We start from the raw sequence: 12,538 nt of genomic DNA on the forward strand, positions 1-12,538 counted from the left end.
GCATTCATACTTTCACTTCGCTGAGTTGTTGACATTCCTACCTAAAAAAAAATCTTTCAAATAACATGGAACCCAACGATACCGCTCCTCATATAAACCGTTCAACCAATCATTATCCCATAAATCATATACCATCATCATGTCATGCCAAGCTTCCTCAAACACAGTAGGACTCAATAAATCATAAACAGCAGAAAGAAACGAATAAATAATACATTCATGTTCTTTAAAAGCCCCTAACTTCTCAAGTACCTTCTTCATTATATGCCACAAAAACCATCGATGCCTAGTCGTAGGAAAAACATTTTCAATTGTCTTTTGCATTGCTTTGTCTTGTTCTGTAATGATACTAATGGGAGGAGAATTAGACATGCATGATAGCCATGACTCAAATAACCACGTAAATTTCTCGGTATCCTGATGTGAAATAAATCTGTATCCTAACAAAATAGACTAGCCATGATGAATAATTCCGACAACAGGAGAGAATGGCATGTCATACTTATTGGTAAGATATGTGGTGTCAAATGTGATGATGTCTCTAAAATATTTGTAGACAGCCCTACTCCTCGGATCTGCCCAAAATACATTCCTTAATCGATCCTGCTCATCCAAATCAATACTGAAAAAAAAAATCATTGTATTCTACTTGCTTCTTTTGGAAGTACTTTAAAATTGTCATAGCATTTTCTTCTCCAAGCTGTAATCGCCTAGCTTTGTCAACAAGATTTCTACAATCTTTTTCTAGAAATGACACATTTTTGTATCCACCAGCTTCAACAACAACGGAATTAAAATTCCTGACAATGTTAATTCCTGCACAATCATTCATTTCAATACGCTTTCTTTCACTTGCACTAATGTTGCGGTTACAAGGAAAATATCTAACTTTGTCTAGACTCAATCCATGATTGTGCTGAAGGTTTAAAGTTTGAAGAACCCATTTTCCATCTTCATTTACACAACCTCCAATTCTAGCATCAGAACTAGTTTTCGCAATAGGTTTTGGCTCTAGCACATCAATAGATTTACTTTCTGACTTGCCACTACAACCACATGCAAACATCGTGTATCTTACAATTCCATCGCTCACTTTCTTACTAGTTAGCTTTTTCACAGGAAACTCTTCTTATTTACCATAGGCTTTGTACAATTGCCACATTTCCTCATGGCTATCAAATAATATTCCAAGAGTCGGCTCATATTTTTTCAATTGTACATCTTCGACTCTATCTTTACGTTCCAAATTTTCCATTTCCACAAAATAATTAATATTAATATTAAGAATAAATTATTATAAATTTTTCCAAACATCATCAGCAATAATTTAATCCATTAAAGATCTAAAAATTTAAATAAAAATGATAAATCGAACACAAATTTTAAATTAATAAAATTCTTAATCAAAACAAAATTTAAATTAAAAAATTCTAAAACCCACACATCATTTAAATTAAAAAAAATTCTAAATCAAACACATAATTTAAATAAAAAGATTTCTAAATTGAACACAAAATTTAAATTAGTAAAAATTCAAAATCCAACACAAAATTTAAATTTAAAAATTTCTAAATCAAACACATTTATCATTATCATTTAACCAATAAATGCAAGTGCATTTCTATTATTATCATACAACAAAAATTAATAGGAAAAATAAAAAAATCACTTCTTATAATCAGGTAATTACTAGCTGGGTGTTTTACGTCAAGATCTAAATCGACTACTACTGCTACTGCTAATGTTGTTTCTCTCTTGCTTGTGATGAGGAAAAAATGTCATTTCGAGTTCTCCTGCAATGAACTACTGGTAAGGAAAAAATGCCGTCTCTCTTGTTTGTGAACTACTGCTAACTGATGAGAGAAAAATTGTAAAGAAGGCAGTCTCATGAATGAGCAAAAGTAAGTTACTTTGCCCTTCTCTCGGCACGTGAGGGAAAAAAAAGGCCAACTGCTTACTTTGTCCTTTTAAAAAAATACTGAAAAGAGAAAGTAACGTGAGGGGTGGGGTCCAAGATACGAAACGGTAGCACAAGCTGCCGTTTCGAGCGGCGCTCTCTCAGTCTTCCCGACATTAAGCATTTTCTAATTAAATATTATTTTGGTCTTTAATTATCACTAATCTTCACTTTGCCCAATTACTGGTTATGGTAGTTTGCGTGATGTCCCATCAAAGCTATATAGTATTTTCATGGTGAATGGTGCTTAATTAAATCTTGTTCTTAATCAAACACATCTAGTTTCTTTGTCTTGTCTATTTATTGAGATTTACGAAATTTAAATTGTTTCGCGAGTTCTCATTTGCACCAATTAATTTTTTTTTTCAAGCTTTTGATTGCTCTTGCCTTGTTATGTTTATGCTATTAATTGATTTTAGATGTCTGTGCTATAGATTTAGAGACTGATTATTATTAATCATGTTAACTTTTAAGAAGATTTGTTAAATTGTTGAGGATGACTGATAGTTAATATTTACTTTTTATTTATTGATTTGGGTTGGAATTTGAGATTTTAGAGAATTATTGGTGATTGAATTATTGTAATCTGAATCGAACTTCTAAATTTAGACCCAAATTTTCAAATTGAACTAATCTAAACTGAACTAAATCAAATTAAATTTATTCAATTGTGGTTCATTTTTTTAAATCAGTTGTGGTTGAATTCTCCCATCCGAACACCGACCGTATTGTAATCCAAACACTGTGAAAATCAAATTTGGCCACCCCTAATTGAAATTTTAGCTGTGAGGCTCGGTTACTATCGATCTGATCCGCCAAGACATCGTTCTTTATAAAAAAAAATTATTAAAATCTCAGACCGTTGAATATTATAACGACGGAATCGATGGTTGAGGCATAAACAATAAAATTAACACCCCACGGTCCACCTTCTTTCTTTATTTATTTGTTCAGCATTTTGTTATTTTTTTTACATCTCTTCTCTTTCTCACTTTCTTGAACATTCCATTTCTTCTTCCTTTTTTTTTTTTTTCTCTTCTAAGCTTCTTCTGGTCCTTCTCATTAAAAAAAATATAAATAAAATATAAATAAAATAAAATAAAATAAAAAGGCAAAACAAAACAAAGCTTCTTATGGTCTTATAAGAAGTTTAACCCACGAAGGGAAATGAAGAGCTGACTGACCATATAGGTGCAGGGTTGCTGTTGTGTGACATATTTATGGATTTTCAGTGAATTTTTATTTATTCAGAGATTGTTTGTTAAATGTTTAAAATCTGAAATTTTATTAATTTCAGGCATTTTTTTAAATTTGCTTGTTTGTTTTTTAGAACTTATGTTTGATTTTCAGATATTTATATCTGAATAAAAAAAGTAAACTTTTGTGACTTTTATCTAAATGAGAAAATATCTTAATGATAAGTAAATATTATATTTTAAAAATATCTCTGTAAAATAACTTATTTCCTACACTATAAAATGTAATTATCTTTTTTTGTCTAATTTACAAGGACATAAATGTCAAATAACTAAGTTTAAGATATTTTTTATTGTAAAAACAAACAAGATGCCACTTATATTCAGATATTAAAAAAAAAAAACAAGCATGTCAATCAGATTTTCGTATTCAGATCCATTCAAACTTTAGAAAAATTCAAACCCATTTAGCTTTCAAACAAAAAAACAAAGGGAAAAGGACAATCAACCCCCCAACGTTTAAGGAAATGGACATAAATCCCCTCAACATTTTAAAAAAGACTTATAATTCCTATTCTGTTAACAAACACCGTTTGTTTTAACAGTAATTTTTTTTTAATTTATAATTACTATTATACTCTTATAATAAATAAATTAATATATTAATTTAAGACATGTCACAATTAATAATTTTTTTAAAGCTTAAAATCATAATGATGAACATTGCTTAAACAAAAATTGTTTAGGATAAATTATGGATTTGTATCCTTTTGGCGGACAAGATCATGTTTTTCCCAAGGCTTTTTGTTTTTTTTCTTGAATGAATCACGACAACTTCTGCTATTATGTATTAGCTCCGATTAACAAATTATAATTTTTATTATTATGTTTCGCTAGTAAGAATTGACAAATTATTGGCCTTTTTGCTAAATTTAATCAAACATGTCCATCACTAAGCTTTTAGATGAAATGTAAATTGGACAAATACGAAGTAAAATTGGCTGCGTATTTCCGTATTTTTTATTCGAAAGGGCATATTCATAATTTATAGTTAATAATTTAGGTAAAATATAATTGTATCTCAATTTTAAGTTTTAAAAAAATTATTAATTGTGACATGTCTTAAATTAATATATTAATTTATTTATTATAAGAGTATAATAGTAATTATAAATTAAAAATAAATTTACTGTTAAAACAAAGGGTGTTTATTAATAAAAAAAAGATTATAAGTCTTTTTTAAAATATTGAGAAATTTTATATCTCTTTTTCTAAATGTTGAAGGGTTGAATATCCTTTTTTCCAAAAACAAACGCTACCTCAGTTAATAACTAAAAGGCTATATAGGTAAATTGAGAAATGAGGAAACGGCGAAAGTATCAATTGTAGATCTAGCTGGTCACGTGACTGGTCTCGTGACTGGTCTCTATGAAGTACTAAGCAACCGCTTTCTGTCATCCCCCTTTCCACACGCTCCGTTCTTGCTTGCCCTGCGGCTGGGTTTTATTCTTTCTTCGAAGGTAAGCGATCTATCGCTCTGCTTGATCTATCGTTTTTGCATCTAATACTCTATTTGTTCGTTTGATTGATTGTTATTTGCTATTTGAAATCGTATCTTATTAGTAACGTCCCACTCCCTGTATTTCTTTATTACGCGTTTAGATGATCTGATCTGTTTGTTTACTTATGCTATCATATATTGTATGTATTCTATTGTTGTTTTGATTCACATATAGATTGTAATTGATTCATAAGGTTTATTGAATGTATTTATTTTAGCTAAGCTCAGTCTAATCTTATAAATATGTAACAATTCTGTTCTTTAGATCTATGTATTCATGTTCATGACTGGCTTATAAGGTGTATTTAAATATAATATGATTTAAATGTTGCCATTTTTGTCTTTATTTTAGCGTAATTCAACCAAAATTTGTAGTTATGTAGCAGACTGTATTGCCTAGATCTATGTGAATACACTATTTATTGTTACTTTTTTTTTATTTGTTGAATCTAATCTGAGTCATTTGTTTCATTGATTGAGAATCTATTAATTTGGTCACTATTTTAAAATTGTGAATGTTTTTGAATATTTCTTTGTTGAAGTAATAATTGTTTAGAAAAATTTGTAAAGATTTGCCAGTACATTACAAGTTGTTATTATTGATCTGTATAGTGTTTCCGATTAATTCATGGACTCATTAAATCACACATTAATCTAAAACATACCAGTCAATTTAATAAAGAGATAATCTAGTTTAACCTAGATTTTTGTTATTTCTATGTATATAGTATTATTAGGACACTACATCAATATATCTATTATGACACTGAAGACTGTACGACTGTTGGATCTGAAATAAGCAGCAAGTATTACCTTTCAATAAACCCTACATGAATATCTTACATTAGGGCAGTCTTAGGTTGTTGTGGCTTATTATAATAATCAGCTTTAGCTATGATGAAATAATAATCTGATAAAAAGCCAACTAAACATTTTTGGTAAACTGCATTATTGAGAGTGTTCGGAATTTTAAAAAGAGTGTATGAATTTTGTAATTTTTTTCAAGGTTTGAATACCAAGCCGCAACCGTAACATTACTCTTAGTCAAACTCAAGGTACTGTTAGCACAGAGTATATTCACTCGTCCATCCGAGCTGCTCTAGTTGCTAGTAAATAAATTTTTATTTTTATAATTTAGTTTTTTTATTTGCCATTTTCTTTTGACAATCATAATTTAGAATTATTTTTATTTAAAAAAATCAAAACAATACTTGATACAGGGCTTTGAATTGAAACTTTTTCCCTACATTATACAATAACACACTGCACTGAGGTAGAGACACTGAGGTAGGGACACAGATACCGAAGAAAGATAATTGCAATATTTTGTTGGATTCAGTGATTTAGAGGGGGGAAAAAAGAAAAGAAAAATGACGAATTCAGAGAGAAAGCGATTAAATGGAGAAGCAGAAGAAGAAGAAGAAGATGAAGATGACAATTTAAATGGAGGCCTTGAAGCTTGGGAAAGAAGCTACGCTGATGACAGATCATGGGAAGCTTTACAAGAAGACGAGTCTGGGTTTCTTCGACCCATTGACAACTCTGCCTTTTACCATGCTCAGTACCGCCGCCGCCTCCGTGATCGTTCTCTAGTAGCCACCACGGCTCGCATCCAAAAGGGTCTCATTCGTTATCTCTATATTGTCATTGATCTTTCTCGGGTATTTTTTTTTAATTTTAGTTTTTATATAATTTCAATCAAGTTAAAAAATTTTGAGATATATAAGGGTTTAAATTTTGATATTTTTTTTTTTTACGTAAAGATTCAATGTTTAATGAAAGACATGGATGTAAGCTTTTATTTGTCCATATTCTTTGTATTTTATTTATTTATTTTTTGGTGCTTGTTTTCTGTTATGTATTTAGGCAGCTGCAGAGATGGATTTTCGTCCAAGTAGAATGGCCGTTGTTGCAAAACGAGTTGAGGCTTTTGTCAGGGAGTTTTTTGACCAGAATCCCCTTAGTCAAATTGGTTTGGTGACTGTGAAGGATGGGGTTGCTAATTGTTTAACTGATCTTGGTGGGAGCCCTGAGGCTCATATAAAAGTTTTGATGGGTAAGTTGGGATGCTCAGGTGATTCCTCATTACAGAATGCCTTAGATCTTGTACAGGGGCTTCTCAGTCAAATTCCATCGTACGGTCATCGTGAAGTTCTGATCTTATATTCTGCTCTCAGTACTTGTGATCCGGGAGATATAATGGAGACCATTCAGAAATGCAAGGAATCTAAAATTAGATGTTCGGTTATTGGTCTCTCTGCAGAAATGTTTATATGCAAACATCTTTGCCAAGACACTGGTGGATCCTACTCGGTTGCATTGGATGAGGTGAGCTTAACAATCTAATTGGTGTTTAGAAACGAAGTGGATTTTTGAATGCTTTAATTTTATCCACCTAGAAATTTGATTATTTGACTTTAGGAGTTACCATCTTAGGACTCTTGTATCCCATCATTAGGAGAAAAAGAGAAAAAGAGATTTGTTCTAATTTCTATTATATTCTTCTATTTTCCTTGATGTAACAACACTTCTTATCTATTAACAGCTTAAAGGTAGTTTTGTGATTATATTTTGTTTTATGTTGTCTCGTGATTGTGCAGTCCCACTTTAAGGAGTTGATAATGGAGCATGCACCCCCACCTCCAGCTATAGCTGAATTTGCAATTGCCAATTTGATCAAGATGGGTTTCCCACAAAGAGCAGGGGAGGGCTCTATTTCAATCTGTTCGTGTCATAAAGAAGTTAAGGTTGGTGTGGGATACACTTGTCCAAGATGCAAAGCTCGTGTCTGTGAGCTACCCACTGATTGTCATATTTGTGGATTGCAACTTGTTTCTTCACCTCATTTGGCAAGGTCATATCATCATCTCTTTCCAATTGCACCATTCGATGAGGTCACTCCGTTATGTTTAAATGATCCACGTAACAGATCGCGATCAACTTGTTTTGGTTGCCAACAAAGTCTTCTCAGTTCTGGTAAGTGGTTATGTGGAAAGCTTTGCACTTCCTAAGCAGTTTCTTGTTTTGAATTTTTTCAATGATTCTTGGCCTTTGGTGAGGTGAAATATATTTGTCACCTTTGATGTAAGTTTCCATCACCATTAAAGTGATGCAAGGAAAGAGCTGAGCAAAGGCTAGTCAATGAATAAGGGAATTGGGAACAACACAATAGAGGAAACATTTAATTGTTTTCCTACATATGGTGGACTTCCAAGAGAACATAATATTTCAGTGTCATCAAAAGGTAAACCTAGAGCTCTAGACAGTTTGGTACCTTGAGGCAAGATGTGATGGGGCAACTAAAGCATGTTTGCTTACATGTCTTTCAGGAAACTTTATAATGTACTTAAGTGGATGAAATCTGGTGATGATAGATTAACTATATAGATGAGAGACAAAGATTGAGTTGTATGGTGCTCTGACACTAGACTACCATAAATATTATTTTTCGGACTGCCATAAATATTAGTTTACGGTTTGTGAGATGCAACGAATGAAAGCAACTCATATAAATGACTGGTTGTCATATTTTAAAACCAATATCAAAGAATAGAAATGTTACCATTAGCCCAAATAGTAGGGATCAGTTTTCCATTAATGGGCTGGGTTGGAGGAAGTGAAGGTTATAGATCAAACCTTACCAGTTCAAATAAGCACACAACAAATAAACGAGAAACTATCAATCATGAATAAGCTCTAGAGCATGAGAATCTGTCCTACAAAGATGAGACAGATGTTAGATGTTGATACTTCCTTCCATTAATGGGCTGGGTTGGAGGAAGTGAAGGTTATAGATCAAACCTTACCAGTTCAAATAAGCACACAAAAAAATAAACGAGAAACTATCAATCATGAATAAGCTCTAGAGGACGAGAGTCTGTCCTACAAAGATGAGACAGATGTTAGATGTTGATACTTCTTTCCTAGTTTGATGTTGAAGTAAAGAATTTTGAAGAAACTTCTCATGGTTGGGGTATTTTATGCTTATTTACTATGTAGCTGTTTTGTTCTTCTCTCTATAAAGCTTGTTTGACTAGTTAGTCATTTGTGTTGCTGGGTGAGTTCTTATATCGGCTTAAACTTTATTGCTTTCACTATCTTTTAGGAAAAAAATGAGAAAAAGGAAAGAAAATTTGAGAAATACAGAACGTGAGCTTTTGTGAGCATGCACTGCCAACTCCTTTTTTCTTCTCATTATTTGTCTCTATTTTATGCAGGAAACAAACCTGGCCTTTGTGTTGCTTGCCCAAAATGCAAAAAACACTTTTGCCTAGAGTGTGATATTTATATTCATGAAAGTTTGCACAACTGCCCAGGTTGTGAGAGCTTAAGGCACTCAAACCCAATTGTTGCTAACGAAGGATAACTGGTACATCTCACTTTGGGTTTTCATGATTTCTTGCCACCACTACAAGAGTCTGCTCCTCCAAATGAAAATTCCGCTGCAACTCAATAGATTCTTGCCTGTGACTGACATTGGCTCGAAACGTCTGCATATACTATCAGCCTCATGCGTCGTCATTCAGGAGTAGTCAAGACACATTGATTTTATCTTTCTTATTTACTTCTTTTGCTTTTTGTTTATCTGTACACAGCTAGCATCAAACAAAGCCCTGTGTATGTTTGTGCTAGGTTGCAGATTTTGCCTTTTCTGGCTAGTTTTTCTTTAAGAGTTTTATTGTTGTCTTTCACACTTTCAATTAAGTTTATTCTTGCTGTATTATCCCAACTCTTATTTTCTTTTTTTGATCTTATTTTCTGTTTTTCTTTTTCACTTTTCCCGAGACCTTTGTTGCCTCAAATATTACTGTAAAAGCTGATCAAGAGATAGTGATCGTTGTTTAGGTAGCACTCTCCTTCCACTTTTGTCCTTGTCTATTCCTTTATTTGTATGGTAGTAATGTTTATCAAGGATGACGCATCTCCCAGTATCTTTTGCTTTGGATCACATTAATACAACATTCTGTTATCTGGGTTCTTCTCTACAATTCAGGTCTTTGTGCTCTTTTTTTTTAATTTTTAAAGTCTAGAAAAGATTTTCTTTTTGAATGGATCCTTGAAAATAGTTTAAAACCAGAAGCTGTATCATTCATTCACTATAAGTAACAAACATATCTGTTCACTTGGTTTGCTTTTGCTCACGTTAATTTTTACGCCAAGATTTTTCCTTTTGATAATGAGCAGGAGGCACGACTTGCTGCAAATTTTGGATAATCACTGCTGGGATGAGAACATGAAGGCTGCATTCTGACCCCTGTAGGTCTGAATATGATTTCCTTTACGTGGCCAGGGATTTTGGTAGTTCAACCTTTCCTTTCTCATAATTTAATTTTTTTCCTGAAAATTTTCACTCCTGTGAAGCATTTTTTATTGAGTTAAAAAATCATTTAGTAATATGAGAATTTACTTTATTAATTAATTTCGATTTTATCTTCTATTAAGTGATTAGAGTTGCTAACTGGTGCTTGTGGTAATGCAGGGCATGGATGTGCTGAAAATTCATTTTCAGGATAAATACTCCAATTGTCAATCGGACAGATAGCTCCTTATGATACTAGCTCCTCCCTGTAACGGTTGGAAGCATACCAGCCCTACCATTGTTGGGAAATGTATTGATGCAGGTACTGCTGCTCCTGTTTATCAGAGGAAATCCCCATTGATGATGAAACGAAAATCTTTCATAAAATATATCCTCACTGCAGCCTGGTTCTGCTTTTTGTTCAAATTTTTCTGTGCTATTTTCAAGTCCCATTCTGTAATCTTTGATTCGGTTAAAGTCTCTGGGGACACACAGCTTGGTTGTTGGTATTTTTGGTTGAATGGCCTTTGTTTTAATTCTCTCTCTAGGTGACTTGGAAACATTGGTCTCTTACTAAGTTGTGCTTTTGTTTAAGAAATTTACCTATCATAGTTTGTGTTTTCAGTTTCTGCTGGGTTTTTGGACTTATGTTTCCTAAGAGTTTAAATGTAAACATTTGCTAGGGTTATATAACTCAGCAAAGCTTTGGAGGTATGAATGATGTTTAATAGACATTGATGCTTTTCAGCAGTATGCTGTTGGAGTCCATAATTTTGTCCTTCTTTTTTTATTTTGGTTTAGTTAATAATTGTCTTTAGTTCATATTCTTTCATTCTTTGATTCTTCGAGTAAAATGAATGGGCTTTGTGATTTGTAATAGGTCAAGTTTGGGCTTTTACTCGAGCGATTAGGGGTTGGTTGCTGAGTTCTTAACTTGGAAGTTAAGGACCATCAATGTGTCTTAGGCTTTATCATCTCCTTAGTAAGGTTTTGTTTATGTTTCTTAATGAAGTTTGATCCACATAAAGCCCCCGATTTTTGAATTTTTCATTTGGAAGTTTTCTTTTTCCACATGATAAGCAACGGTTTTTTCAAGCGCGTGATTAGGTTAGAAAGTTATATGAAGCTTTTAGTGAGAGACATTGTTTGTGTTTAATGTGCGGATAATTCGATATATGTATGTACTTTAATATAATTTCCATGAAGAATGAAGAAGTAAAATAATAAAAATTTGTATTGGAAGTGTGCTTGCCGTTCAAGCTTGTATTATGAACCGTGGTTTCCTTTTTTCGTTTTTCAAATTGTGAGAATAGTTTCTTAGTAAATATCATGTTAAGAAACCCAAATTTGACTGGTACTGAATAAAAGCATCTTCACAGTTGATGATTTCCTGACAACAAAAGCTTCTTCGTCCGTTCACGTCAACTCTATGAAATATTGGGTGGTACTTACTATGATTTATTGTATTAGAGTCAATAAAATTTGATACAATTCAATTACATGATAGGAAAACAACACAAATAAATGGATATAAGTCATTAAATTTGACAAAATTATTAAATGAATATGGTTTGGTCGACGTGATTTTTTTTTTTGTATTGGGTTTTTTTTTTATTACATGAGACTATTGCTCAAATTACAACTCATATACATGAGACTATTACTGATATTTACAAATCAGACTATTACTGGGACCAACTGACATCAATGCTAATGGAGCTCTGCCCAGATTTTAACCCTCACAAATATTCGAGGGATGTCTACTCCTCACTCATGGGTAAGGGAGAAGACTACCTTCACTCAAATTAATTGAGGAAGGAAATACCCCCACAATGCTTTTGTGGGGGTTCGAACTGCTGCCCTCCAAGTTGGAGGGCAGCAGCCCTGGCCACTCGGGCTACTGCCCGAGTGGTTTGTATTGGGTTAAAGCTGAAGTTTTTTACTCATTTAATCGATTATGATTATATTTTTTATTTTAATTAATTTTTAAGTTTTGTCATTAAAACTTAAATATTAGACATGATTTTTTTTATTTTTTTGGAAGGATAGACACAGTGTTTCATTTATAAAATTTTATATAGATTTAAAACTTCAATAGTATGAATATGTAATATTTTAGTGTATGTGTGTATATATTTATGTATGTTTGATTTGTAAATTTTAATAAATATATAGATATCAAGCGGGTTATTAAATAATCCGTTTATTTTTTATGTCCAGATTAAATTTTAATATTTTGATAGAATTATTAAATGAATCATGTTTGGATTGATTCAAATTTGATACGATACAACACGAACACGACCCAATAACCTAATTTTGCCAACCCTAGCAACGGCATTGCAGTAGTGGCTCGTAGAAGGACATTATATCCTTTATGGCATTCATACCTCTTTTTAATAGTAGCAGCACCATACCACTATTTTTGTCTGGATTACACTCATTTTATTTTCTGATTATTTTGAGTATAAAGCTTTATAGAGCACTTTTACTTCTGCTCAAAATTATCCATTCAAAATCCATGG

General features: G+C 32.3%; 1 protein-coding gene and 1 pseudogene across 3 annotated transcripts; both read left to right on the forward strand.

Annotated features, from left to right (window-relative positions):
- LOC112097308 overlaps positions 1–12,538 on the forward strand; it is a 200,098-nt pseudogene that overhangs the window by 152,754 nt on the left and 34,806 nt on the right.
- Positions 4,560–10,624, forward strand: LOC18037944 (general transcription factor IIH subunit 2). 3 transcript variants are annotated; one of them, XM_024181725.1, is made up of 7 exons: positions 4,560–4,673; positions 5,935–6,375; positions 6,581–7,042; positions 7,315–7,690; positions 8,932–9,707; positions 9,899–10,012; positions 10,194–10,624. In XM_024181725.1, exons 2-5 carry the CDS (start codon positions 6,085–6,087, stop codon positions 9,078–9,080), a joined length of 1,278 nt encoding a protein of 425 aa, XP_024037493.1. In that variant the 5' UTR covers positions 4,560–4,673; positions 5,935–6,084; the 3' UTR covers positions 9,081–9,707; positions 9,899–10,012; positions 10,194–10,624. The 3 variants fall into 3 exon arrangements, with proteins under 3 accessions (XP_024037493.1, XP_024037492.1, XP_024037494.1); XM_024181724.1 differs by having other exon boundaries at positions 8,932–9,559; XM_024181726.1 differs by having other exon boundaries at positions 6,054–6,375; positions 8,932–9,559.

The sequence above is a fragment of the Citrus clementina genome, unplaced genomic scaffold (genome assembly GCF_000493195.1).
Source record: "Citrus clementina cultivar Clemenules unplaced genomic scaffold, Citrus_clementina_v1.0 scaffold_6, whole genome shotgun sequence".
Taxonomy (NCBI): Eukaryota; Viridiplantae; Streptophyta; class Magnoliopsida; order Sapindales; family Rutaceae; genus Citrus; species Citrus x clementina.